Source organism: Schistocerca serialis, chromosome 2 (assembly GCF_023864345.2).
Source record: "Schistocerca serialis cubense isolate TAMUIC-IGC-003099 chromosome 2, iqSchSeri2.2, whole genome shotgun sequence".
NCBI classification, from domain to species: domain Eukaryota; kingdom Metazoa; phylum Arthropoda; class Insecta; order Orthoptera; family Acrididae; genus Schistocerca; species Schistocerca serialis.
In genome coordinates this window covers 416,710,723-416,738,072 of record NC_064639.1, presented here as the reverse complement: position 1 = coordinate 416,738,072, position 27,350 = coordinate 416,710,723, and the positions used below count along the sequence as shown (strand labels likewise).

Below are 27,350 nucleotides of genomic sequence, written 5' to 3'. Positions count from 1 at the left end.
TTTGTATGGTTGTGAAATAAGTTTTATTCATAAGGAATTCTATAAATTGCTAAAGTTTTTGAGTAGCCAAAAAGAAGTGATTAAACAAGTCAATAATGATAGTACAAAAGGCAAGTCATTTATAATTTTTTAGAGTAAACTAGAGAAAAAAGTGTATTGGAAACCAGTGATAGGTAATTATCATATTCCCTCAAATAAAATGCCCTTCCTCCGGAGGGCCATAGGGGAGAACGTTTGTGCAATCTACCACTCTCGTTTCTCAAACGATAGACATTTGTCCTGGAGAAATAAACATTATTTAATATAAATAAGTGTCCAAGCATGAGGAAGGAAGTGTTTTCGAGTAACTTTTAAGGCACACGAAAACATATCAATAACAAAAAATTGGTACAGCTGGCGGTCACCGGCGGGCTACACCTTCTCTGGGAAGACTTCATCGTAGGGCACCAGGTTTGTTATGCCGGACAGAACCTGCGTCACCACCGCAGACAGCGCCTCCGTCAAGGCTGGACCAATCTCCTTCACGACTTCCTGCCAATTCTCGTTCAGGAATGTGTTCATGTTGTCACCTGTAAAAAAACACACACGAGATGTCTCATCAATTTATCAGGAAATATTGAGACATCACAACTTGTGCACAGGAACAAAGTGTAGAATAGGAGAAAGCTGCGCGACCGGGGGGGGGGGGGGGGGGGGGGGCAACCACATGGAAGGAGGCAGGAAAGCTGTCATTAAGTGGATAAGCACGGAAAGTTACTGAGTGTAGCACATCGAGGCTTCTTGTTGAGCAACCATTCATAGCTTGTGTGCGTTGTGCATATAACCAGGAGTGATATCTAAGGCATCCAGCTGAGTTAAGTGAATCCTTGAGCTATGAGACGTGGATTTCTGCAAATTGTCAGCTAGAAAGTACTGCCTGTTCTTCAGTTGACGGCCGTGATTATGTGTATCCAAGCCAGCCATTCTGTATATTATTAAGGGTGTCATACTGATAGCGAATACCTGATAACTGCCTCAGTTAGTTTTCCGCCACTGTTCCACTCGACAGGCCCCATGTGTTCCCTCTGCTGGTAGTGCTAAGCCGGGGTCATCGTCCACAAAGAGTCCCACTTTTACTTTCTGACGCTTTCTCGTAAAACTCTCACAGTACTATTTTACACTCTCTTGTTGATGCAAGTGTTGGAAGTTTTTCTGTATTGATTCACTAGAGAGTGCAACGGCAAAACAGACATCACTCTGCAAGAATCATCATATAAATTAACGCTAAATGTTTAAAGCGTTCACTGGAGTAGTCACAACCAACGAAACTAGCAGGACGTGGCCAGTCTTGCTGCTGGGCCTCTCTAATTTCCCAACATCCCTTCCGTACTGTAGTCCATCGTTATAGTAAACAATGTTGTTCTACGCACCAACAGCGCCTAATTCAAATTCACTATGACTGGGTCCCATGTTCTGTTGAAGGTGTCGATGTCTTCCGGGAGTTACCTGTTAATTTAATTCTAACTTGTTCGGTTACAGAACAATCCCAGAAGGTTTTTGCTTGAGTAGTGACAGATATATTATCGAACGCATATTTATGTACTCCTTTAACTAGGTTTTAGAAAGGCTTAAGAAAAGCGTTGTAGACATTTGCGAAGATAATCTGGCACTGCAGACAGTGTGGTGAGTTAAAGTCTGCGCCCTCGACCATGAGTGACAACGACTGACAGAAACCGAATTACATTATTACAATAATTTATTTGTCCGCTAATCCCGTCTGAGACGCTCTAAACGTAAAACCAACAATTGTGTTGTTCATATGCTGCTAGATTGTAAAGGAAAGCAAACGTAGCTTCGGAAAACGTCATTATAGCCCTTGAAACGGATTTTCATCTTAAAAAAGGTGGTGAAGATAAAGATAAAAATTAAATACTGTCCCAGAAAATGGTATATTAGTAACTTAAGTATTCCTAACCTATAGGTCTGCCACCGACAGCCTAGTTTGAAAGATCTGTTAATAACATCGTTAACTTCTCTTGACATAAGAGTGCGAATCGTCTACGGACCCACGCTTTTGCATGCAGAATCTGAATACCCCCCATTCGAGTTTACACCCTCCGGCTAAAACCAATCCGCTTATCCAGAGCCAGCAACACAACCAGGGTCCAGCAGCTGCAAAAGTCAGCTCACACACACAAATATCAGTACACTCAAAAAGCCATGACTTGCACAATTCTTTTACGTGGAAATTTACATTATCGTTACGTAACTGTAGTGCAACATTGTTAACGGGGTAATCAGCATGCTGACCAGTAGCCAATTATCCACTTAATACTTAATATAGCTACGAAGTCACTCTCACGTAGCTTGCATGAAATGAAATACAGTCCCTTCCAAAGTCATTTATGATGCACCCACAACGAATGTTTCTGTAGTACAAGGTACATTTAGCACGTTGTACTTTAGGTTTCTCAACAGTCTTTTGTGTCGATGATATTCCGATTACTGGATATTTTAATCACAAACGCATTTTGATAATTTACTTCACACTTATAAAACCCAGTTCCCCACTAAACACGGAAATAAATCGTGATATAGTATGCAGCAACGGAAATCATGTGTCATCAAGACAATGTTCTGTACCATTGTGGACTGTCAACAGCACGCAGCGTTGTTAAAGATCCTTCATGGGTTGACATCATCTGCCTTTCGCGTATCCTGTGAGTCTATGCTTCTGATGCTGATCAAATCATGTTTGCTTTAAATACAAACTGTAACGATCGTGAGCGTTAGTTAGCTCTGAGACTGGGCACGGTGAGTTGACGTCAGTCAAGAATGTCTTTAAGGCGACGAAGACGCCGTTATCAATGCCTCACTGAGTTTGGACGTGATCGAGTATTAGGGCTACGAGAAGCTGAACGTTCCTCACGCGATATTGCAGATTGCCTTGGCAGGAAAGTAGCCGCTGTACATGATTGCTAGCAGTGGTGGCCCTGAGAACGTACAGTCGCAAAAAGACCGGGCTAAGGATGGGCACGTGGCACTACCTAGAGCAAAAACCACCGTGTTCGTCATATTGCTGTGGCTCATCGGACTGCATCTGCAGCAGCAATATGAGCAGCAGTTGGCACCACAATGATCCAACGAATTGTTACAAATCTGTTATTTCTAGGACAGCTCCGAGCCAGACTCCCTGCAGTGTGCATTCCACTGGCCCCAAACCACCGCCATTTGTGACATCAATGGTGTCAAAGCAATGGTGGTCAGGATTAAGGTCTGTTGTGTTTTCATATAAAAGCTGGTTGTGTCTCGGTGCCAGCCATGGCCGTGTGTTGGATAGAAGGAGACCAGTTGAAGCCCTGCAACCAATCTATCTGCATGCTGGATACTCGGGACCTACACCTGGAGCTATGGTTTTGGTTGCGGTTTCCTATGACAGCAGGAGTACTGTTGGGTTATCCCACACCCCTCGACTGCAAATTTGTGCGTCAATCTGGTGATTCTTCCTGTTGTGCTGCCGTTCATGAACAGCATTCCAGGGATGTTTTCCAACAGGTCAACGCTCGCCCGCATTCCGCTGTTCCAACCCACCATGTTCTACAGAAAATTGACTTGTAATCTCGGCTTGGTTGATCACCAAATCTTTCTACAATCGAACACATATGGAACAATATCGGACGACAACTCCACGGTCATCCACAAAAACTATTAACCGTCCCTGTTTTGACCGACCAACTGCAACAGGCAGTATAGTAATCGCTGTTTCCGTTCCCAGCAGACTACGTCAGTAAAAACGTCCACGATCCAATGTAAACATGTCGTAGGTCGCATTGTCCTGTTTCCTTGGAGATATACTTGTCGTCAAATATTTGAAATTATGTCAACGAGCAGCAAATATCATATATTTAAATGCTTTTTTCTATTGTTGTTCAAGGCTTTGTAGTGATCAATCTTATAAAAGCGTTACACGTGTCGCAAGGAAAACGTCAATTGGTCTTTGCTCACCCAGAAGCTTGTTGCCACCGAACAGGCCGTCCAGATGCATATAGGCGCGGCTCATGTCATACTTAATCTCGGAGTGCGTAGGCTTAATGTACTCTTTACCGTCGTTTCTCTTCTCCAGTTCCCAGTGAACCGTGACGACGATATCCAAGTCAACTGAAAATAAAAACAAAGGTGATTTGATTAAATAATGATACTGATGTGGTTCTCATACTGATATTGAACAAATCAATTACTTTAAAATGTTCTTTTGAGAGAAGGAAAGCAAGTAAAGACATAGAAACAGAACGAGTATGGGGTAAATGAAACACTTATGCTATCGAGCTATCTGCGAAAATAGGTGAATGAGTAAATATAGAATTAGATTTCGTCTCCAAACTGTTTTTGCTCAGTACGCAAGTGTGCGTGTGAAGAAGTAACAATATACACCGATTTTCCGAAAGTATTGTTTGGATTTCAGATTTCAAGCGAAAACCACCGAAATTTTTAACGGGGAAATCAGAGTAGTACCAACGCCAGGCGTACCATAGGATGGCCTGCGGAATATGAATGCTAAGGTAAATAAAAAGAAATTGGGATATAGGTCCTGATAATGTGGGCTTCTCGTGGCTCGTAACAGCACACAACGACTAAACAACAATGCACTCTCGAAAGACTAGAGTATAACCCCTACATCGCGGATAGATCAAGTTTTAGCGATATCCTTTCTTTCAAAGGTATTAGTGCATAAGGTAAGTTCGAAATGGATGAGAGAAGTCTTAGGAAGTGGGTTTGGCTCTGGCTGGAGTTGAGACGTGAAATTATATTATTAGTGTATATTTATAATTCGAAAGCGCTACTGAACAACAGACTGGAAACTGTTGGCTAATTGTCTTATGTGAATCATTTACAGCAGAACAGATTCTAGAATGTGAAACACGACACGAGGTGAGTTGTCCGCTGACATGCACTTGTACTCACCGAGCGTGACGTTGACGTCTCCGCTGCCCTTGATGGCCAGCAGGAGGATCTTGCCGTCCACGCTGTACTTGCCGATCAACTGGCATACAGGGATGCGCGCTTTGATTTCTGCTTCGTTTTTGGCGAGATCAAAGCTGGAAATAAAACAGTAATGTAGCATATACTTAATTCTCAAAGCTGACAGATTTACCACAATCGGTAGAGACATGCTAGGGACTACATGAATCTGATTGCCGTAAATTTGGCAAACGGTAATGGCAATACGCACATTCACCTTAATCAGGAGTAAGATACCGAAGACTGCCTGAATGTGGATGGCTGGACAGTGGTTTCAACCTCGCTCATCCCAGCTGTCAGGCCTATGCCTTAATCAGCGCAACCACCTCTGCATGTGTTTATATGAAGTCTAGTCAAAAAAGGACGTCAATCTCTCAAAGAGGAAGCTTTTACTAAAAAGAAAGAAAAGAAAAAAGGAAAGCTTTACAAGAGACGTCATTTCGGGGCGTAATCTTCCTCACCCTCTATGCACTAAGTCGATCTCTTGATAAGCTTGCAAAACCGACCTGGGAGACACTATGTGGGATTGTGGACACCCACTCTTGTAATGTTGCCTCAACCACGTCATCGGACGAGAGCTTGGATACATGATGGGTCCATTCATCCAGCCAAAAAGGTGAAACTAACGTGGAGCTAGGTCAAGAATGTAAGTCGTGTGCTGCAAGAGCTCACACTAAGATTCAGAAGGTTGTTTTCCCAACTTTATGAGGGCGGGCATTATCCTTAATGTTCATTTTCATTTTGGGTTTTAGATGTCACAGTTTCCCACAGAAATTGTTATTATTCACAGAGTGTCCTTTAGGAGTTTAATGAATAAGCAGTGTGCGCTTCATACCTCAAAACATTGTTATCTTCAACTTTCCTGCCTGAACTTGGCATTCTGAACTTTTTTGTGTAGTCAGATGTGGTTATTTCCACATCAACCCTTCTCACTTACTCTGCAGTACATAACGATGAAGGTACATCCGGTAATTTCTAAATAATTGCCTGTCGAAATCGCGAGGTCCAAACGATACATGTCGAACGTGCGGTTGAAAATCGATCATGTGACTCTGGTGGCGGGCGTTATGATCAACTATTAGTGATCGTCATTTTCATCTGTTTTCCATCGTTCCTTTAGTTGCTCTAAATTACATACCTCCGCGAATTATTTGTGAGTTGCTTGGGAAACCGAGACGATTGCTGTCGATAGTGACTGTGAAGTCTGGTGTTCCTGACGTTTCTTCGGCGGATTCTCTCACATGGAAAAATCTAATTCCATGTTTATCCAGCGTAGAAAATTGCTTGACATTTTGTCACAAATATGGAGTACTACCGGATGAGGAAATATGGGACTGTGTAGACTGCCGTGGTGCGAAGTGTGTCAAACTTCGTAAGAGGAGTTTCGATTCTGAAATACCGTTACAATTTCATTGCGAACAGTGCGGAAAACGAACGAGTATCAGGAAGAATACGTGGTTAGACTCTTTCATATTATCCATCCAGACCAGTGTAATAGTTGTATGTTGCTGGATTCGAGACTACACCTTGCAAGCAACAGCATCGGAAACTGATTTATCTGCTATTACCGAGTATGACTATTTCAGGTTTTGCAGAGAAATGTGTTATGTGGTAGTGACACTCTGTGAAGTCTTCCATTAAAAGAGAAGGGTGTCCAGGACAAAGAGACTAACTGTACTTGTTTCAGCACCTCTATTTCCACAACTTGCGTTTGCAGGGAAAAGTTAACGCGTAGAACACTCTGCCGATATTCTCGCGTGATACTGGCAAAATTTACCCAGGCTATGGCAAAAAGAGAATTGTCGCTATAGCGTACAAATTACATGAACTTTCATATGCCGACAACACCAACAACGAGTAAGGTAAGTCGTCTCCTTTGTAATTACAAGTACTTTTGTAACGCTCTTCTTTTGTTTTTGTCGGAGTGAGCACAGTAAATACTCATAATGCTCGCCACCAGAGTCGCATGATTGATTTACAACCGCACGTTCGATATGTATCGTTTGGATCTCGCGACTTCGATAGGCAATCATTCTTGTAAATTACCGTACATCCCGTCAACGGTTACTATGCGATTGTGAAAGTATTTTCCTTTCTGTTCAATACGCCTTAAATGTGGTTCCGACAATTAGAAACGCTTCAGGGTTGTCATGGATTTTGATATCAAATCGAATGCGCGATGTAAAAACTCTGCCCGTCGTCAAGCAATGACCTGCTCGGCTTCCAGCTAGGCGGCTCGGGCACTGTATGGAGCGTTCACGTAACGCCCCTGAGAGTCGGCCCTTGGTCGGTTGTTGCTCACCGCTAAACGGAGGAAGGCCATCGGGCAGCTGCCTGTGGCGGTTATGTGGATCTGGAAAGCTACAAACACCTACCAGAGTCGGGCAGTTTTCTGAATAGACGTCTGCATTATCAAACTGGCGTTAATAGCAAACGTAGTGTTTGAATTGCAATTGATTCGACCTGCATTTTGTTCCCTGCAGATACACAGGCAGGGTCAAGCACAGGTAACATACGGATTTGCTTCATGAGCATCTTATTCTGTGTTGTGAGCTGCTTGTACTCTGTGCTTCACTGAACTCACTTGCTAAGAAGAGTATACTACTAGCTACGTTCGTGAAAATGATTTGACCCTACGCTTGTGTACATCAGCAGATTTTGCCTCTTGTGTACTGTGGATAATTTACAAGGATTGTGAGTTGGTTGCAACACATGTTAGCGTTCAGACAAGGCAAATATTCTTATTTTAACTTAGCCCTTTGTGGCGTCTTTCTGTTGATTGTATTCCTACTATTTTAATCAAATTACTTAGATTGCAAGTATATTTTATTTAGGATCTTATCTGGACTTTTTTCTATATTTTTCTTGATTAGGGTTCGAGCCTGATGTCTAAATTGTGTTAGTACTTGTTCTGGGTAGGATAAAAACATTCTGTTCGTCGAAGTCAATTGGTACATTTGGTTTTAGTTAATGGACATAATTCCTCACTGATTTAACATTGTATTTTTTTAATTTGAAAGTCAATTGCAAGCTGTCCCTTGGATGTCCATTGCACATGTTCTTCCAGAGTGGGCTATTACTCAAGTTAATAATTTGTGCCCACAAGTGTCAATGCCGTTAGTGGGATCTCATTTCCTGATTTTCACTTGTAAATAATTTTTCCCACTGTCTTCGTAGAATTTTGTAGTTGTAGCTCTCTGCCTGATATGGGCCGAAGGTTAAACATTCTCTTGCATTGCTTTTATTAGTATAAGTTGCCTAATTAAGATTCTTTTCTCTCGTTTTAGTGAAGATGTGTTTGTCCAATACAGATTATAATTGTTGCGCTGATTGATTATATTGTACTTCCACATTTGTCTATTTGTTAAAGTTGTGCTAAGCAATAAATGCTCACCCTGATAACAAAACAATGTTACTGCCTATCGGATACAGCAAATAAAATATACGCCATATACTATGTATGCCTCCACTCCTTAAATTTTGACCCTTACATAAACATAACACACTTCATAATTTAAATCACTTCAACGTGTGCAGCCCCGGTAACACGCAAAATATCAACCGGCCATTCTGTCTCTTACCATGCTTTCTGCAACATGTACATGGTGTGATAGTGCCAATGGCATCTCTGATGCGCTGTTGAAGGGTAACAGTATCAGGAACTGTTGTTTTATACACAATATCTTTCACATACCCCAAAGAAAGAAATCTAAGGGTGTAATGTTAAGTGATGTCTGGGGCCATGAAATTAGGCAGTCTCTGCCAATCTACCTGTTCGGGAAGATTTCATTAAGAAAATGGCAGGCTTCTATAGCCCAATGATGGAGAGCACCATCTTGCTGAAAGATGACAGTGTCTTGCATATCCTGCAGCTAGGGAACGACATAATTCTCCAACTTGTCTAGGTAAACGGATTGACTTACACTGCTTTCAAGGAAGAAAAGTGGGCCAATCACTCGATCACATTTTAACCTACACAACACAACCGTTGGACTGTCCTGAATGTCTTCTTGATGCAATACTTTACCAACAGCCATATGTATTGTTTCCGTACGATATGAGGATGTTCTGATCCCCATATCCGGACATTATGGCGGTTAACTGGGCCATGAACATGAAATGTAACATCATCGGAAGAACAAACACACTTAACCGTTGTCCTCGTCCAAACGGTTCTGCATTTTCACTGCAAGTTTCTCATGTTTTGAGTGATCACCTGGTTGTAAAGCATGAACAATTTGGACGTTACAAGCATACAATTTAAGACATATGAGAACCACTTTACGCACTGTAATCTTTGGCACTTGAAGCTCTCGCGAAGCTTGTCCAAGCGGTTTCAATGGCGACCTCGTGAATGCTGTTTGATCTGCCTGCACAGTCTCCTCCGAAACAGATGTTCTGCCGCTGCTTGTCCGTTTCTAAGCCGATCCCGTTGCTAAAAAAGTTTCCATTCTTGTTCTGGTTAGGTTGACATCGGCTGCTTTCTTTCCATAATGGGACACAAACAGTGTGTGTGTGTGGGGGAGGGGGGGGATGGGGGGGCAGAGGGGAAGCAATTTTTACAATACAGCTCATACAGCACTCCTTTCGGCGAAAGTGTTGAATGAGACACAGCTGTGCAGAAACTTCATGGGTCCCTAGTAGTCCTGTAACAATAATCAAACGTTACCATCATAAATACACTCCTGGAAATGGAAAAAAGAACACATTGACACTGGTGTGTCAGACCCACCATACTTGCTCCGGACACTGCGAGAGGGCTGTACAAGCAATGATCACACGCACGGCACAGCGGACACACCAGGAACCGCGGTGTTGGCCGCCGAATGGCGCTAGCTGCGTTGAATGGCGCCGTCAGTGTCAGCCAGTTTGCCGTGGCATACGGAGCTCCATCGCAGTCTTTAACACTGGTAGCATGCCGCGACAGCGTGGACGTGAACCGCATGTGCAGTTGACGGACTTTGAGCGAGGGCATAAAGTGGGCATGCGGGAGGCCGGGTGGACGTACCGCCGAATTGCTCAACACGTGGGGCGTGAGGTCTCTACAGTACATCGATGTTGTCGCCAGTGGTCGGCGGAAGGTGCACGTGCCCGTCGACCTGGGACCGGACCGCAGCGACGCACGGATGCACGCCAAGACCGTAGGATCCTACGCAGTGCCGTAGGGGACCGCACCGCCACTTCCCAGCAAATTAGGGACACTGTTGCTCCTGGGGTATCGGCGAGGATCATTCGCAACCGTCTCCATGAAGCTGGGCTACGGTCCCGCACACCGTTAGGCCGTCTTCCGCTCACGCCCCAACATCGTGCAGCCCGCCTCCAGTGGTGTCGGGAGAGGCGTGAATGGAGGGACGAATGGAGACGTGTCGTCTTCAGCGATGAGAGTCGCTTCTGCCTTGGTGCCAATGTGGTCGTATGCGTGTTTGGCGCCGTGCAGGTGAGCGCCACAATCAGGACTGGATACGACCGAGGCACACAGGGCCAACATCCGGCATCATGGTGTGGGGAGCGATCTCCTACACTGGCCGTACACCACTGGTGATCGTCGAGGAGACACTGAATAGTGCACGGTACATCCAAACCGTCATCGAACCCATCGTTCTACCATTCCTAGACCGGCAAGGGAACTTGCTGTTCCAACAGGACAATGCACGTCCGCATGTATCCCGTGCCATCCAACGTGCTCTAGAAGGTGTAAGTCAACTACCCTGGCCAGCAAGATCTCCGGATCTGTCCCCCATTGAGCGTGTTTGGGACTGGATGAAGCGTCGTCTCACGCGGTCTTCACGTCCAGCACGAACGCTGGTCCAACTGAGGCGCCAGGTGGAAATGGCATGGCAAGCCGTTCCACAGGACTACATCCAGCATCTCTACGATCGTCTCCATGGGAGAATAGCAGCCTGCATTGCTGTGAAAGGTGGATATACACTGTACTAGTGCCGACATTGTGCATGCTCTGTTGCCTGTGTCTATGTGCCTGTGGTTCTGTCAGTGTGATCATGTGATGTATCTGACCCCAGGAATGTGTCAATAAAGTTTATGGACATCCTGTATATTGGTACAGTATTCCCACTAATCTGTGTTCATAAAGAACAGTTTTTTTCGGTCACATTTTATGACCCAACACCTTAGCGCTCCAAGCTGCTTGCTGGCTACACCGGTTCAGTTTTTGTTCGTCTTTGGCAACACACGTGTTACTGAACAAGCAGCAACTTTCTAATAATTTGTATATGGATTGACGATTCCAAGTACTAATGTTCCACTTATGCCCAAATTTTCAGTTCTGATATGACGATCATCACGAAACATTCGCTCAGCTGCTTCGATTTTCATATCAGTTTTCAAAGTAAGTTTCACACCTGACCGCTGTTCATTACAGATAAATACAAGTCCACTTTGAAAAGCGATTTATTCACTCCTAAAGCTCTCGTTCATCACCACACTGCAGCTGCATGCCGCTGAAATATCTCCGCATCGTTAGTCTCTTCAGAGTGCAAAAAAACGAAATCACTTTTCTTATTTGTTCGTTGCATGTAATAAAATTCTCTGAAATCAGTTCGAGTACTGCTGTTCACTGAATGAACGCAAGCAACACGCAACAGCCAGAAATAGTAAGGTTAAGGTATGCCACTGGTGAGACATTGCTGTCAGCCTATGGAAGGAGAAAACTCCTTTACTTACTGACTTGTCCTCGTAGCTAGAGTATTATAGTTATCATACTGCTGATTTATAATTTTGATGAACCAAATTACTTTCCCCATATTGTGCAAGCTATGTAGATCATGCATTCTAAAATTATTATCGTTTTAGTGGTTAGCACCATTCGGCCGGTTTATCGCCATTTTCTAACTTTTCGCTAGAAATCTCTCCATTTGTAGGTATTCCGATTGTCTCCATATTTTGCTACACACGGCAATCTCTGTCCGCCCCTACAGTGTTCCCACTGTATCCTCTTGCGACTTACAAACCATACAGTCATGTGCCGTGGGTTACTGCAGTGCAGGCGTGCTAATGACACTTCCTTTGGAGCTCAGACGAAAACAATCCGCAACAACGGGCAGTTGTTTGGCTCTTGGCATCTCGAACCTCACTGCCAGAGGTATAAGCATGGCCGCAAATGCGCGCTGCCTTGGCGGCACTGCCTTGCGTCAGAGAGTCACGTGCCCCTCCGGTATCCTTCCACCGGACGAGTATTTAAGTCGCAGCCCAACCGCTCCGCTGTCAGTTGACTGCACCTAATGGTTCCTCAGTTCGGGTTCTTTCGCCATGCGCACTCTAAGCTCCGTGCTCTAAGCCAGATGCACCTAACGGTCCATCCACCAAACGTAGTCCATTGCACCAATCCAACCGAGGAGCACTTCGCTGCCATATCGAAACAAGGCCGTTGCCAAGTGCATCCATCGCTCACCGCTTCACGGAACTTCGTCTGTTAGTCGTTTCAGAATCACCGCCTAAAGGGACACTACCAGCACGGACTTGTCCACACGCAAAGATTCCAGCGTAATGACTGTGATTACCTAATAGGACGTTCCAGTGCAACATCAGTGATTACATAGTAGGACATTCTAGTGCTTCAGCGATGAACTATCAATCTGAAGCAAGTACTGCAGACGGACATTCTAAGATACTGCTACTGAATTTTATTTATTGGACTCAATGAAGTTCCAGTATTCTTGGCTACCTGGGCACGTCAATCACAGTGCGCTGTTCGTCTGGTCACTAACACTACAGTGGCGACCAAGATCATAGCATTTAGGATCAGAGATTCCAAATTATCGTCCGCACTACAGTAGTGAAAAGAATACTTAGCTTAGTGATTATGTTCCAGCAGTGCCTAGCGTCCAGATTGTCAGAATTCTGTGGTTTCGTGCTTGCTTATAGTAGCCTACCGCCCCCTTGCACTACTTCCGACTGTTTCTGATATTTTTTCGCCTCATACATATGCTCTCAACGCCGGCTGTGTCTTTCCAGCTGTCATCACAGCCCCATACATCTTGCCACACCTCCTGCTTCGCTTACAGCACCTACAGCAAGACTGCGAGCATTCTCTTGCCAAAGTTAATCTCTCTGGCCGCTGCTCCTACCCAGACGTCCACGACACAGCCACTACTCCATCAGGAATTCAAAAATGGTTGAAATGGCTCTGAGCACTAGGGAACTTAACTGCTGAGGTCATCAGTCCCCTATAACTTACAACTACGTAAACCTAACTAACCTAAGGACATCACACACATCCGTGCCCGAGGCAGGATTCGAACCTGCGACCGTAGCGGTCGCGCGGTTCCAGACTGTAGCGCCTAGGACCGTCAGGAATTCAGTAAAGAGTCTTAGCCATGGTTGGAAAAGTACTTCGTGGCTTCTACGATTCACGATGCTACACAGACGTTGAGCCTCTCTCCACGCTCATTCCGTCGGTCACACCCATCGCACTCTTCAGATCTTTAACTCATGTGCTGGCCTTACTACTCTGCCATACGTCCATTACGAAGCCAATTCAATGTCCATTATGGCAATCCTCGTGCGCCACCGTATATTCTACATTCTGAGACATCTTTCTCGACTCCCATCCACTTTCCTTCTCACATTCTCAGTGCTCATTTGCACGATTTACAGTGTCCTCCAAACCAACCCTTGGGGCCTTGTTGGCCTTTCATTCTTATCAACATACTCAAAGCCTTTGGCAGTCTTGTCACTTATCAGCCGCTACACGCCACAACCCGTACATCCTCCGATCCAGCTCTTGGAGTCCTTCCACGTCTGGTTATGGGTGCCGACCATCTATCCTTGTCGGATCCCTCCTGCAAAATTCTGTGAGATCTAATATATTTCACCTAACATCCTGCTGTCTTTCCTCCTGTAAAGGCGGCGTGCCTCATGCTGCTGCCCTGTTTCCAGATCAGCAACAGCGCAAGATACAGCAAAGCTAACGACGAGCCACTCCCTGCACCTCCATTGCTTGATCCCCTCTCTAAGATTCCTCTCCCCGGTGGCACCGCGTCCGACCACAGGGTTCTCCTGCATTGCACAGAGCTGCAGCTGTTACTCACCTGGACAGCCCACATTTGCCTGATTCTCCTGGAAATTTCGATGCAAAACGTGGCCACACTGGTCCATGTCTCTGTTGCCACCTTCAGTAGCCTCGGCAAACCCTCATACCTTCGGCAGCCATGTCTCCTTAGAGATGGATGACACACTCCTTTATTTGTGGGCGAAGGGATGTGACACCTTACTGTCGTGTACCGATTCTTGCCGCAGATGCCGTCCACTAGCGACACTTCTTCCGGAGCTCAGACGATAACTATTCACACAATAGACACATGCTGGGTTGTTTACAACTGAACCTCCAGCAGTCAGCACAGGACCGCGTTGCGCCAGCCTCGCCGCCAGAGGATAAAAGTCGCCGCAAACGGCGCTGGCATCATGGCACTACCTTGCTTCCGTGAATCATGTGTCTCTAGCGGTAGCCTTTCAGGCCGTCAAGGACCTCTCCTGCCCCCCCCCCCCCCCCCCCGCGACCACTCTGGATTCAGATTATATGCCCGGCTTTGCACTGACTGCGTCTAGTGGTTCCTCAGAGTTCTTTTGCCGAGTGCGCTGTACACTCCATGCTCTCCCATTGAGTGCACTCTAAGCTCCGTACTCTGCACTAGCCACGCCTTGCACTCCACCCATCAATCAAAGTCCACCACACTGAGCTGACTGAGGGATACCACAATACTGTGTCCAAATGGCAGGCTATTGCCAAATGCATCCTTCACTCACCACTTCACAGTACTTCGTCTCCAACTCGTCTAATAATCCACCACCTCAAGGGACACTTTTCCTACGGACTTCCTGCACATGTGGGTATTCCAGTACTATGACAGTAACTACCTGCTAGTACATACCAGAGCTTCAGTGATTAACTATCAGAATGAAGTGAGTAGCACAGATTCACATTCACAGGAACTGTTAGTCTTTTGCTTATTAGACTCAATTAGGGTTCATTGTTCTTGGCTACCTGGGCACATCAAGCGTAGTTTGTTGTTGGTCTCTGACATGAGCACTAAAATTATTTTGACTACCCTCGTATTGTAAATATTTAACATAGAGTTATAAAAACATGTTCAACGTAATCAAAAAAAATGGCTCTGAGCACTATTGGACTTAAGAGCTGTGGTCATCAGTCCCCTAGAACTTAGAACTACTTAAACCTAACTAACCTAAGGACATCACACACATCCATGCCCGAGGCAGGATTCGAACCTGCGACCGTAGCAGTCGCGCGGTTCCGGACTGCGCGCCTAGAACCACGAGACCACCGCGGCCGGCTCAACGTAATCCGTCATATTCATCATCAACATCATTATCATCATAACCACCATACCACTCACAGATGGATAAAGTTACATCTTACATGTATAATATAAGTAATTAATATTTGGACCACATATTGTTACTGTTACGCCGGCCGAAGTGGCCGTGCGGTTAAAGGCGCTGCAGTCTGGAACCGCAAGACTGCTACGGTCGCAGGTTCGAATCCTGCCTCGGGCATGGATGTTTGTGATGTCCTTAGGTTAGTTAGGTTTTACTAGTTCTAAGTTCTAGGGGACTAATAACCTCAGAAGTTGAGTCCCACAGTGCTCAGAGCCATTTTGTTACTGTTACTGTGGCGATTTATCCAGTCACATGTACCCATCTTCTGCAAATAATCATTTGAAAAAGAATTTATCTTGCCAAAAGTGGTCTTGTAATATAGTCGCTCTGAAATGGGACTGTGTTGGATCCTTGTAATGTGGTCCGTCTTAGTGTACAAAAGCCAACGGCCTTGTGGGAGTGGTAACACCGGTTCCCGTCAGATCACCGATATTAAGTGCAGTCAGGCTTTGCTAGCATTTGGATGGGTGACTGCTGTAGAGGCTCCGGTCACGAAAATCGACAACGGCCGGAAGAGCGGTGTGCTGACCACATGGATCTTAATGTCCGCATTCAGTGACGCCTGTCGGTTGAGGATGACCCGACGGTCGGTCGGTACCGTTGTGCCTTCCCAGAATTGTACGGACGGAGACTGTAGTGTACAAAACTCTCATTTCTATATTTATTCGATACCAAGATGTGTAGGTAAGTGCGCTTGTCTACGTAATATTGCGAAATACCTTAAGCCATGCATCCTGCCACTCAGCTTTTAGCCTGCACGTGATTATTACGTCTATGCAATTGTAGACCAAATTTGTAAAGGACACACTTCAGACTGCATAATGAATGGACACAAAGAAATAATTTTCCCGGAACTGCTCTGTGGAAACACGTGCAACGAATACTCACTTAGTCTCTTTGATGACCAACTCGTTGATGCCGAAGATGCTGATGTCGTTGAAGGTGATGCCGAAGCCGGGGCTGCCGTCGGTGCGGCGCACCTTGATCTCACTCACCTTGAGTGGGTTCAGGTTCGGCACGTTGTACTTGCGGTCTCCTGCAGACCAACGGGAATATCAGAAAGCTGTCGAGGCGGCGCTACGTCGAGTCAGAACTGAGGCTGCAATCTGTGGCTGGTCGAAAATCATAACTTCTCAACGTACTCTGCTTGAAAGGACGAAGTATGTTTCTGAGAAAGTAATTTTACCGGTATTGATTACTGAGTTATACTTGAAATCAGTGAGACATGAAGAGCTAAAATAATAAATTTACGTGTATTTCGTACCGCTAAAATGCGATAGGTTGTTTGTGAATAAAGTGGAATCTACGGTGTAGGTTAGAGATCACTCCTTGCTTCGAGTTTTAACAACGAACAGAAGACGAAAAATGGGTTGTCAACAAATAAATAATTGTGTGAAACTGCACTGTATTAAACGTGTATGCCATTCGTTAACTGCCCTAATTCTTAATTTGAGCTACGGCGTGTACTGAATAGCGGCTTTCAGTCTGTTTATTTACTTCTATTGCCAGACTTTCATGCCTGAGATCGCTTATGTCTGAGACCGCCGAATGCAAGACTGCTACTCGCTTCCACTGCCTCAAAACTACAACACCAGCTCCACAGTTCCTCTGCTTCTTTGGTCACCTTAAAAGATCTATTGTGGGAATTTCTAATTTATTCCCTTGGATAAATCCAGTGCGGGGAACTTTCCAGTGGTTTCAGAAAACATCGTTCTTGTGCAACGCAGCTAGCTCTTTATTCGCACCAAGTAATGGCCGTTATCGACAGGGGATCTCAAGTTGATTCCGTATTTCTAGATTTCCGGAAAGCTTTTGACACCGTTCCTCACAAGCGACTTCTAATCAAGCTGCGGGCCTATGGGGTATCGTCTCAGTTGTGCGACTGGATTCGTGATTTCCTGTCAGGAAGGTCGCAGTTCGTAGTAATAGACGGCAAACCATCGAGTAAAACTGAAGTGATATCAGGTGTTCCCCAGGGAAGCGTCCTGGAACCTCTGCTGTTCCTGATCTATATAAATGACCTGGGTGACAATCTGAGCAGTTCTCTTAGGTTGTTCGCAGATGATGCTGTAATTTACCGTCTAGTAAGGTCATCCAAAGACCAGTATCAGTTGCAAAGCGATTTAGAAAAGATTGCTGTATGGTGTAGCAGGTGGCAGATGACGCTAAATAACGAAAAGTGTGAGGTGATCCACATGAGTTCCAAAAGAAATCCGTTGGAATTCGATTACTCGATAAATAGTACAATTCTCAAGGCTGTCGATTCAACTAAGTACCTGGGTGTTAAAATTACGAACAACTTCAGTTGGAAAGACCACATACATAATATTGTGGGGAAGGTGAGCCAAAGGTTGCGTTTCATAGGCAGGACACTTAGAAGATGCAACAAGTCCACTAAAGAGACAGCTTACACAACACTCGTTCGTCCTCTGTTAGAATATTGCTGCGCGGTGTGGGATCCTTACCAGATGGGATTGATGGAGGACATCGAAAGGGTGCAAAAAAGGGCATCTCGTTTTGTATTATCACGTAGTAGGGGAGAGAGTGTGGCAGATATGATACGCGAATTGGGATGGAAGTCATTAAAGCAAAGACGTTTTTCGTCGCACCGAGATCTACTTACGAAATTTCAGTCACCAACTTTCTCTTCCGAATGCGAAAATATTTTGTTGAGCCCAACCTACATAGATAGGAATGATCATCAAAATAAAATAAGAGAAATCAGAGCTCGAACAGAAAGGTTTAGGTGTTCGTTTTTCCCGCGCGCTGTTCGAGAGTGGAATGGTAGTGAGATAGTATGATTGTGGTTCGACGAACCCTCTGCCAAGCACTTAAATGTGAATTGCAGAGTAGTCATGTAGATGTAGATGTAGATACACAATGTGTGCTAAGTCAATAATTGAAAGCAGCAATATTACAAATCTACTAACTGGTATCCAGTGTTGACACTCCGGGAAACGAGTCATTGTAGATATTTTCTTGTAACAAGCGCGCAAAGATATAAGTATCAGCACAAGACTTTTAAAGATGAAGGACGTCATCATAGCGATTATAATACTTTTAGGCAACCCGGTTCTCTGTGAGATTTTCTCGAAAGATACAGATTAGCTTAGATTCAGAAACAACCTTCAAGTCCCAATGTTGCACGGAAAGAATGAGATCATCTTATGCCAAAAATCACAAAGCTTCACGTGTAACAGACTTCTTAATACGGCTAACGCCTTACAGCACGACACGGTATGGCACGCTATAGACTGAGAGGACGACGTCCAGTACTCACCTTTGAGGATGCTCGGGATGGCCTCTTGTGCATGCTTGTAGGCGCAGTCGTTGAGGTTCGGGTCATTCCTGGAGCACGGCTTCACATAGCTGGCTGCAACAGTACAGTTTTGATTTTTGAGACACTGCCGTCTCCAAAGCTATAAGAGCATGGAATAGTGAAAACAAAGGAAGTCGAGTTTAAAATAAGGCCGGCCGAAGTGGCCGTGCGGTTAAAGGCGCTGCAGTCTGGAACCGCAAGACCGCTACGGTCGCAGGTTCGAATCCTGCCTCGGGCATGGATATTTGTGATGTCCTTAGGTTAGTTAGGTTTAACTAGTTCTAAGTTCTAGGGGACTAATAACCTCAGCAGTTGCGTCCCATAGTGCTCAGAGCCATTTTTTTTAAAATAAGTTTCAAGGTTATTGAGCGAATGAGATACCCGAATACTGTTCTCAACACAACGAACAACCTGAATTAATTCTGACAGCCGGCCGGAGTGGCCAAGCGGTTCTAGGCACTACAGTCTGGAACCGCGCGACCGCTACGGTCGCAGGTTCGATACCTGCCTCGGACATGGATGTTTGTGATGTCCTTTGGTTAGTTAAGTTTAAGTAGTTCTAAGTTCTAGGGGACTGATGACCTCAGAAGTTAAGTCCCATAGTGCTCAGAGCCATTTGAACCATTTACGAGGGCAGTTCAATAAGTAATGCAACACATTTTTTTCTCGACCAATTTTGGTTGAAAAAACCGGCAATTTCTTGTGGAATATTTTCAAACATTCCCGCTTCGTCTCGAATAGTTTCATTGACTTCCGACAGGTGGCAGCGCTGTACGGAGCTGTTAAAATGGCGTCTGTAACGGATGTGCGTTGCAAACAACGGGCAGTGATCGAGTTTCTTTTTGCGGAAAACCAGGGCATCTCAGATATTCATAGGCGCTTGCAGAATGTCTACGGTGGTCTGGCAGTGGACAAAAGCACGGTGAGTTGTTGGGCAAAGCGTGTGTCATCATCGCCACAAGGTCAAGCAAGACTGTCTGATCTCCCGCGTGCGGGCCGGCCGTGCACAGCTGTGACTCCTGCAATGGCGGAGCGTGCGAACACACTCGTTCGAGATGATCGACGGATCACCATCAAACAACTCAGTGCTCAACTTGACATCTCTGTTGGTAGTGCTGTCACAATTGTTCACCAGTTGGGATATTCAAAGGTTTGTTCCCGCTGGGTCCCTCGTTGTCTAACCGAACACCATAAAGAGCAAAGGAGAACCATCTGTGCGGAATTGCTTGCTCGTCATGTGGTTGATGGTGACAATTTCTTGTCAAAGATTGTTACAGGCGATGAAACATGGGTTCATCACTTCGAACCTGAAACAAATCGGCAATCAATGGAGTGGCGCCACACCCACTCCCCTACCAAGAAAAAGTTTAAAGCCATACCCTCAGCCGGTAAAGTCATGGTTACAGTCTTCTGGGACGCTGAAGGGGTTATTCTGTTCGATGTCCTTCCCCATGGTCAAACGATCAACTCTGAAGTGTATTGTGATACTCTTCAGAAATTGAAGAAACGACTTCAACGTGTTCATAGGCACAAAAATCTGAACGAACTTCTCCTTCTTCATGACAACGCAAGACCTCACACAAGTCTTCGCACCCGAGAGGAGCTCACAAAACTTCAGTGGACTGTTCTTCCTCATGCACCCTACAGCCCCGATCTCGCACCGTCGGATTTCCATATGTTTGGCCCAATGAAGGACGCAATCCGTGGGAGGCACTACGCGGATGATGAAGAAGTTATTGATGCAGTACGACGTTGGCTCCGACATCGACCAGTGTAATGGTACCGTGCAGGCATACAGGCCCTCATTTCAAGGTGGCGTAAGGCCGTAGCATTGAATGGAGATTACGTTGAAAAATAGTGTTGTGTAGCTAAAAGATTGGGGAATAACCTGGTGTATTTCAATGCTGAATAAAACAACCCCTGTTTCAGAAAAAAAAAGTGTTGCATTACTTATTGAACTGCCCTCGTAATTCTGACACATACGGAGTTTGATATCGATGGCACTACACTCAAGTTCTCTCGGTTCTGTTTGCCTCTTATTCCAATAATATCCACGTTCAGACATATTATAAACACATTTAAGATGTCCAAATTTAGAATACATATATCCATACATACTACAAAAATTGACATACATACACATATATGTATGTTCCATATCTCGTAACCAAGGGACCGATTTCAACCAGACTCGCTACACGTATCAGTTAACGTCTGGAAAGAATCTCTGGGAGGAGTAGGGGAGGGAGGAGGGGGTAAGAACTACCTACCTATCAAGGGCGTGGCAGTGAGGGTGAAACAGAAATTCCAAATTTCATTCATGCATTATTTGAGAATGAGAGTACTTACTGACTTGCTACAAACTTCACACACAATTTCAAACCTTTACGAAAATTTTACTCGCTAACAGTGCCCACAAAACGATAAAACGAAAATGTTACTCGTTTGCTACATTTCTGCTGTTCGTGCAGTTAAGCTGCCATATCACGCACGACGTTTTAATTTGTTATTTCTGTAGAGCTAACTAATTCCCCGCACACTTTTCAGACGGTATTGGCATATACCACAGCATCTACCTCCAAAATAGTGCAATTTATGCCACATAATTTAGGAGATATGACGTAATAAACATTGAGATGCGGTAAATAAATGGAGGAGATGGACAGAGGAAGGGACAAAGAGAACAAGGAGAGTGGGAGGAGGTGATGGACAGGGGAAGGAAAAAGAGAAGGACAGGGAGAGGATGGAGGAGGATACCAACTGAGAGAGGGGCAGGAGGATGTGGACAGAGAAAGGAAGGAGAAGGAGATGTACAGAGGAAGGGAAAAGGAAGCCAGAGAGAAGGGGAAGGAGGAGATGGACAGAGGAAGGGAAAAGAGAACAGGGAGAGGGGGGGGATATGGACAGAGGAAGGGAAAAGAGAAGGACAGGGAGAGGATGGAGGAGGAGACCAACTGATATAGGGCCGGAGGATGTGGACAGAGAGAGGAAGGAGGAGGAGATGTACAGAGGAAGGGGAAAGGGAGCCAGAGAGAGGAGGAAGGAGGAGATGGACAGAGGAAGGGACAAAGAGAACAGGGAGATGGGGGAGGAGATGGACAGAGGAAGGGAAAAGAGAAGGACAGGGAGAGGATGGAGGAGGAGACCAACTGAGAGAGGGGGCAGGAGGATGTGGACACAGAGAGGAAGGAGGAGGAGATGTACAGAGGAAGGGAAAAGGAAGCCAGAGAGAGGGGGAAGGAGGAGATGGACAGAGGAAGGGACAAAGAGAATAGGGAGGGGGGGGGAGGAAATGGACAGAGGAAGGGAAAAGAAAAGGACAGGGAGAGGACGGAGGAGGAGACCGACTGAGCGTGGGGCAGGAGGATGTGGACAGAGAGAGGAAGGAGGAGGAGGTGTACAGAGGAAGGGGAAAGGAAGCCAGAGAGAGGGGGAAGGAGGAGATGGACAGAGGAAGGGACAAACAGAACAAGGAGAGGGGGAGGAGGAGATGAGCAGAGAGGCATTAGGAGGACATGGACAGAGAGAGGGTGGAGCAAGAGATATACAGCAGTGATGCACAAGGAGGAAATGCACAAAGATATGGGGGAGGAGAGAGATTGTGATGGGAGGAGGAGACAGAGGGTGAGGAGGAGATGGAGGGGGTAGGAGGGGGTGGAGTTAGAGGGGGGAGGAGGTGAAAGACAGAGGGCGAATGAGCAGATCAGCAGTGAGGGGGGGGGTGGGGGGAGGAGCAGATGTCCATTGAGATAGGGGAGCAGCAGGTGGACAGAGAGGGCAGGTAGAGGTATCAGACGGCAGAGTGAAAGGCACGAAGAGATGAACAGAGAGCGGAGGTGGAGGAGACGGCAGTTAGCGGGAAGATATGGAGATGGAGAGAGAAGGGCCGCAGGAGGCTAAGTTTAGTCTACAAACTAATGACTTACAGTTTATTTCTACGAAAATAAAGAGAAATAAATATTGAATATGTACTCGAGGCTAGTCGGTTAGGGGTCAGAAACCCGGATATATCAACAACATTATTGTCATAGCTTGTCATCGCTGAATATTGTCACCGACGACGCAAACCAGAATAAGATAACTGAATTTCCGAGAAAAATAGGGATGACGTACATCAACAAACCAAGAGTTTACAATATTTGCAATGATTAAATACAAAAAACCTGCTTTTAAATGCGAACGGAGAGAAGATAGTTTTGAGAAGTGAGAAAGAATTTGTCTCTTTTGTTCGTCTTACAACAACAAGCAACGAAGAAAAGTTAGAAATGGTGAAGGACGACCAAGTTGGGGTTCGCAATTGATAGTCACAGTTTTGTTCGAAGTGCGATAGGTCAAGAAAGCTGTTTGGTAGACGGATAAGACGTTTATCAAAGAGGATTCCTTGATAACAGAGAATAATAGTAAAAAATACCAGACACAGTAATTATATCATCCTAACTAAAAAAAATGACCGCTTCCTTCACCGAGTGATCAGCATGTTTGCACAACACATGTAGGACGGTGGTTCGATTGTCGACAGTAATCAAGATTTATCCACGGTAGGAAAACCAGTAAGGAGAACAAATACTCGCACGAGAACAACTAAGTGCTACTTGAAGGTGATGATTGGAGTCAGCTTTTGCAAGACGACATTAACAGTCACCAGACTGCTCAGTACTGCCGTCCCACGATGCCTGATGCGGGGGAAGGCGTGACACAGTCGGCTGAATCAATTTGCACGTGGGCTAACACTGAGCTTAATATAATCCACAAATATAAAAGTTCGATGACAACAGAAGAGAAGAAAGAGCGTTTCTTTCCAGGGAGAAGGAGAGAACGGTGCAGGTACAGATGCAGTTGGCAGTTGACGATACAGGTGTTACGAATTAACTTAGAGCAACGAAATATGTGAATGAAATATAAAAACAGAAGAAATCTGAGATATCGTCTTACCAGAATAAGGAATGTGTATACTGGACTGTGTGAAAAGGATTCTGGAGGAGCAACGTCTATTGTAATCTACTTTACGCTAATCTGTAAGTATAGACTAATAGCTTGACACCAGATAGGATTAGATGGAGTGCGGCCCAGTCGCACAGAAGGTAACTGGCACACTACACTCCTAAATGTATGTGATTCTATCCCCAGTTCGATCCAGGCTTCCTCTTCTCACTTGTCCTTTCTTTCACGTATGGCAACATTTTGGTAATGCGAAAAATTTATTAATGCGCCATAGTTCGAAGTCCACGCTAAATGGTAAGTTTCCTTGTAATTAGCTAAGTCAGTTCAAAGGTAGGGGATGGCACAGGCGTACCACCCCCAATACGACTATGCTCAGTAAAGCACTGCGGTCTTTAAATTGGCTTTTTGGTTTTATTTTTTATTTGCTTGGCAAGAGGTGGAGTCGAAAGTGCACTGAGTAAAAATCAAAAAAATATCCGGATACGTGAGAGCAGGATTCGGGCACCAGGGACTCCGTAAAAACTTTATTGTGTTTATAGATACTCAATACATCCCGGGAATCGGAAATTGTGTTGATTTATTCCTGTTATCAATACTGGTAGCGGCAAGATATCAGAATGTGTGACATAAATGACCGTACCTTTCGATTGCATTGACTTAGAAGCATACATTGTTTACACCGTCAAGGGACCGTACATCTTAGTATGTGACATAAATTTGAACTTGATATACCTAACCGTTCTTGAGAAAAGGGATCTTAACAGGCGGACACACAGGCAGACAGATGGATAAAAAATGACACAAAATTCTTTTTCTGGTGATATAATTGCAGATGAACAATTTTCCGGTTTTTTGACTTACTTGCACTGTAAAAGCTGACTTCTTACAAAAATTCATGGTTCTACATCAATGAGAAGCACTCTATAGGTTTTTGATGAGCTATGTTGAGAGGGTTAAAATACGTGACATAAATGACCGTATCCACTGATTTAATTGATGTAGAAACTTGAATTTATCACATCGAGAAGGGACCATAGACTTAAATATGTAACATAGATTTCAAGCTTATACATCTACCGTTTCCTGAGATAAACGGTTCTTAACAGTCAATCAGACAAACAGACGGATGGAGAGACAATAAAGTGATCCTATAAGGGTTCTGTTACCAGTCGAGGTACGAAACCCTTAAAAATGACTAAAGTAATTCAGCTGAATGTCGTGGTGTTTCAGTCAATTACACCGCATATTTCCTTCAGAAATAGCACAAAAATCCATGTAAGAGAAATTTACTATAATCAACTTAAGCGTTATGAAGTTTTTCTGAAAGTACTTGTATTAAGTGTAGCCTTGTGCCGAAGTGAAACATGGACGAAAAACGATTCAGACAATAAGAGAAAACTTTTTAAATGGTGTGTTACAGAAGAATTCTGAAGATTAAGTGGGTAGTTGAGGTAATTAATGAGGAGATATTGAATAGAGCTGGTGAGAAAATAAATATACGGTACGCCTTGACTAAAGGAAAGGACGGGTCGGTACGAGATATCCTGGAGCTTAATGGAATCATCATTTGGTAACAGAGAGGATTTTGGGATAAAAAGCACAGCGGGAGAATGAGGCTTGTCTACACTAAACAGTTTGAAGTTGATGTAGGTTTCAGCAAAGCTGATATGAAGACGCTTGGACGGAATAAAAAATCGTGCGAGGTGCATCGAACCAGTATTCTGGCTGAACAGCGATTCTTATCGACAGCTATGCCTGAGCAGAAGTTCCGTCTCTGGCGACAAGGCTGTCCAAGAGGAAAGATGCCAGCCATTAACCTTGCATCGTTCTTTTGGTTTTGAAAGTGTGGACTACGTGGTTCCGGACGACACCAGTCTGGGACTAGTGCTGAGAAAGCAGAGATGTTTGTGTGTGCCGCAGTATGTGGGCGTGGCTACTTACGCAGATTGAGTGCCGATGAAGGAAGTACGGCAGCGAAGGCAAGCAGCAGCAGAGCGAAGGAGACGGCGGCGTCCATGGCTCGTGCGTGAGGCGAAGTTGCGGGCGTTGTCTCGCTGCCTGCCGGCGGCGACTATGGAGGCGGCGGCCAGCGCGCTCTTTTATACAGGCGCAACGAGATGTGAACACCCGCCCCACCTCCGGTGCAGAACATCTGCAGGAAGCTCATGCACCCGCTCGCCTCGTATTACACAGATAATTCCGAAACAACGAGAATCGGAAGCCTGCACGCCGCTGTTGCGGCCTTCACTTTTCGTGTCGCCGAAACACGCTAGGGCAGAAAAGAAAAAAAGTCCGGCACCTGTTTTGCTACCTCATATGACGTTACACCACTGGCAGTTCCTGACGTACGTTCTCTCACTGACTCAGCGTCTTGACTGACTAGGCATTCAATTCTTCTAAGCGAATGCATGTCGACTCTGTGCTTTTGTCTCGTTCCGAATATCAGCATACATGTCACTCCTAGTGTTGTATAAGCAGCCCGGGACAGCGATTCCATTATTCCATTACTTTTGAAAATATATTTGCTTCTTTATTTCGGTGTACAGTAAAATGGCTCAAATGGCTTTGAGCACTATGGGACTTAACTTCTGAGGTCATCAGTCCCCTAGAACTTAGACCTACTTAAACCTAACTAACCTAAGGACATCACACACATCCATGCCCGAGGCAGGATTCGAACCTACGACCGTAGCGGTCGTGCGGTTCCAGACTGTAGCGCCTAGAACCGCGCGGCCACTCCGGCCGCCACGTCCCATCATAACTATTATAAATTATATAATAATATGTATATTAATATTAAATATTATTATAATTGGATATAATAAATAAGATTAATAATATTAAATATAATATCTTATATTAATATAAATAATTATTGTAATTATAACAATACAATTAGCGAATTATCTACAATTAGATAATTTAACTACTTAACACTTGAGTTAACTTAATATAAAGTTAATTTTGTATTAATAACATATTACATACATACATATATATATGGGCCCATACGACAAGAAATAATTAACAGCTGAGGCACATATAGCTGCCCACGTAGCTTTTCAGGACACGTGTGTATTCGGCCACCAAACTAGGGTGGCTAGAATGACAGAACAGACACAGCTGTAGACTAAGTAGCTAGCCTAGGCTGCTCTCAAAGTTGCTGAGATCGCCGGTGGGGAACGTGGCAGAGGTTGATATTCCAACCCTAACACTCAGATCGGGAAAGCTCTGAACATCCACAGTCGTTGTCAGCATATTATCGTATGCTTCCTCAGTACTCATCATCTCGATGCATACAGAGCTCTGATTTGCTAATGTTAATACAATGTATCAAGGTTAATGCGATATTTTGCAGAGTATTCCTTTCATAGAGGGACTATTTAATTTAAGACTGTAAAAATCACTTATCTTTGTTGACGCAGTGGGTATAACGGGTACTGAAAACCCCATAGAACCCCTAGAGTAATGCCCAAAATGTGCTCCCCACGCTTTTATAACACCTGCAATACGTCCCATCATAACTATTCCAAAATATGTGGAGAAATGCCTTGCATATAATATTGACTGCCTCCATCCACGTCAGTGATACCCTACATCCCTCTCGCATTTCTGTAAATACCTCTCTTTAAATAAAATGTCATTTTTTGAACATCGCGAGCTACTATGTAATAAT

General features: G+C 44.8%; 1 protein-coding gene across 1 annotated transcript; it reads right to left on the bottom strand.

Moving 5' to 3' along the window:
* Positions 1-25,773, bottom strand: LOC126457266 (protein takeout-like). Its single transcript, XM_050093429.1, has 6 exons — positions 25,616-25,773; positions 18,695-18,787; positions 16,303-16,450; positions 4,942-5,075; positions 3,985-4,137; positions 1-569 (listed from the first exon to the last, which is right to left on the bottom strand). Exons 1-6 carry the CDS (start codon positions 25,689-25,691, stop codon positions 412-414), a joined length of 762 nt encoding a protein of 253 aa, XP_049949386.1. The 5' UTR covers positions 25,692-25,773; the 3' UTR covers positions 1-411.
* Between the last annotated feature and the right edge of the window lie 1,577 nt (positions 25,774-27,350).

Bases quoted from the DNA above. Each gene is read 5' to 3' on its own strand.
- LOC126457266 (XM_050093429.1), bottom strand. From the start codon at position 25,691: ATGGACGCCGCCGTCTCCTTCGCTCTGCTGCTGCTTGCCTTCGCTGCC. The intron at 18,788-25,615 runs GTAAGTAGCCAC...GTACTGTTGCAG, and splicing joins TTCATCGGCACTCAATCTGC to CCAGCTATGTGAAGCCGTGC. The intron at 4,138-4,941 runs GTGAGTACAAGT...TTTTATTTTCAG, and splicing joins AGACGTCAACGTCACGCTCG to TTGACTTGGATATCGTCGTC.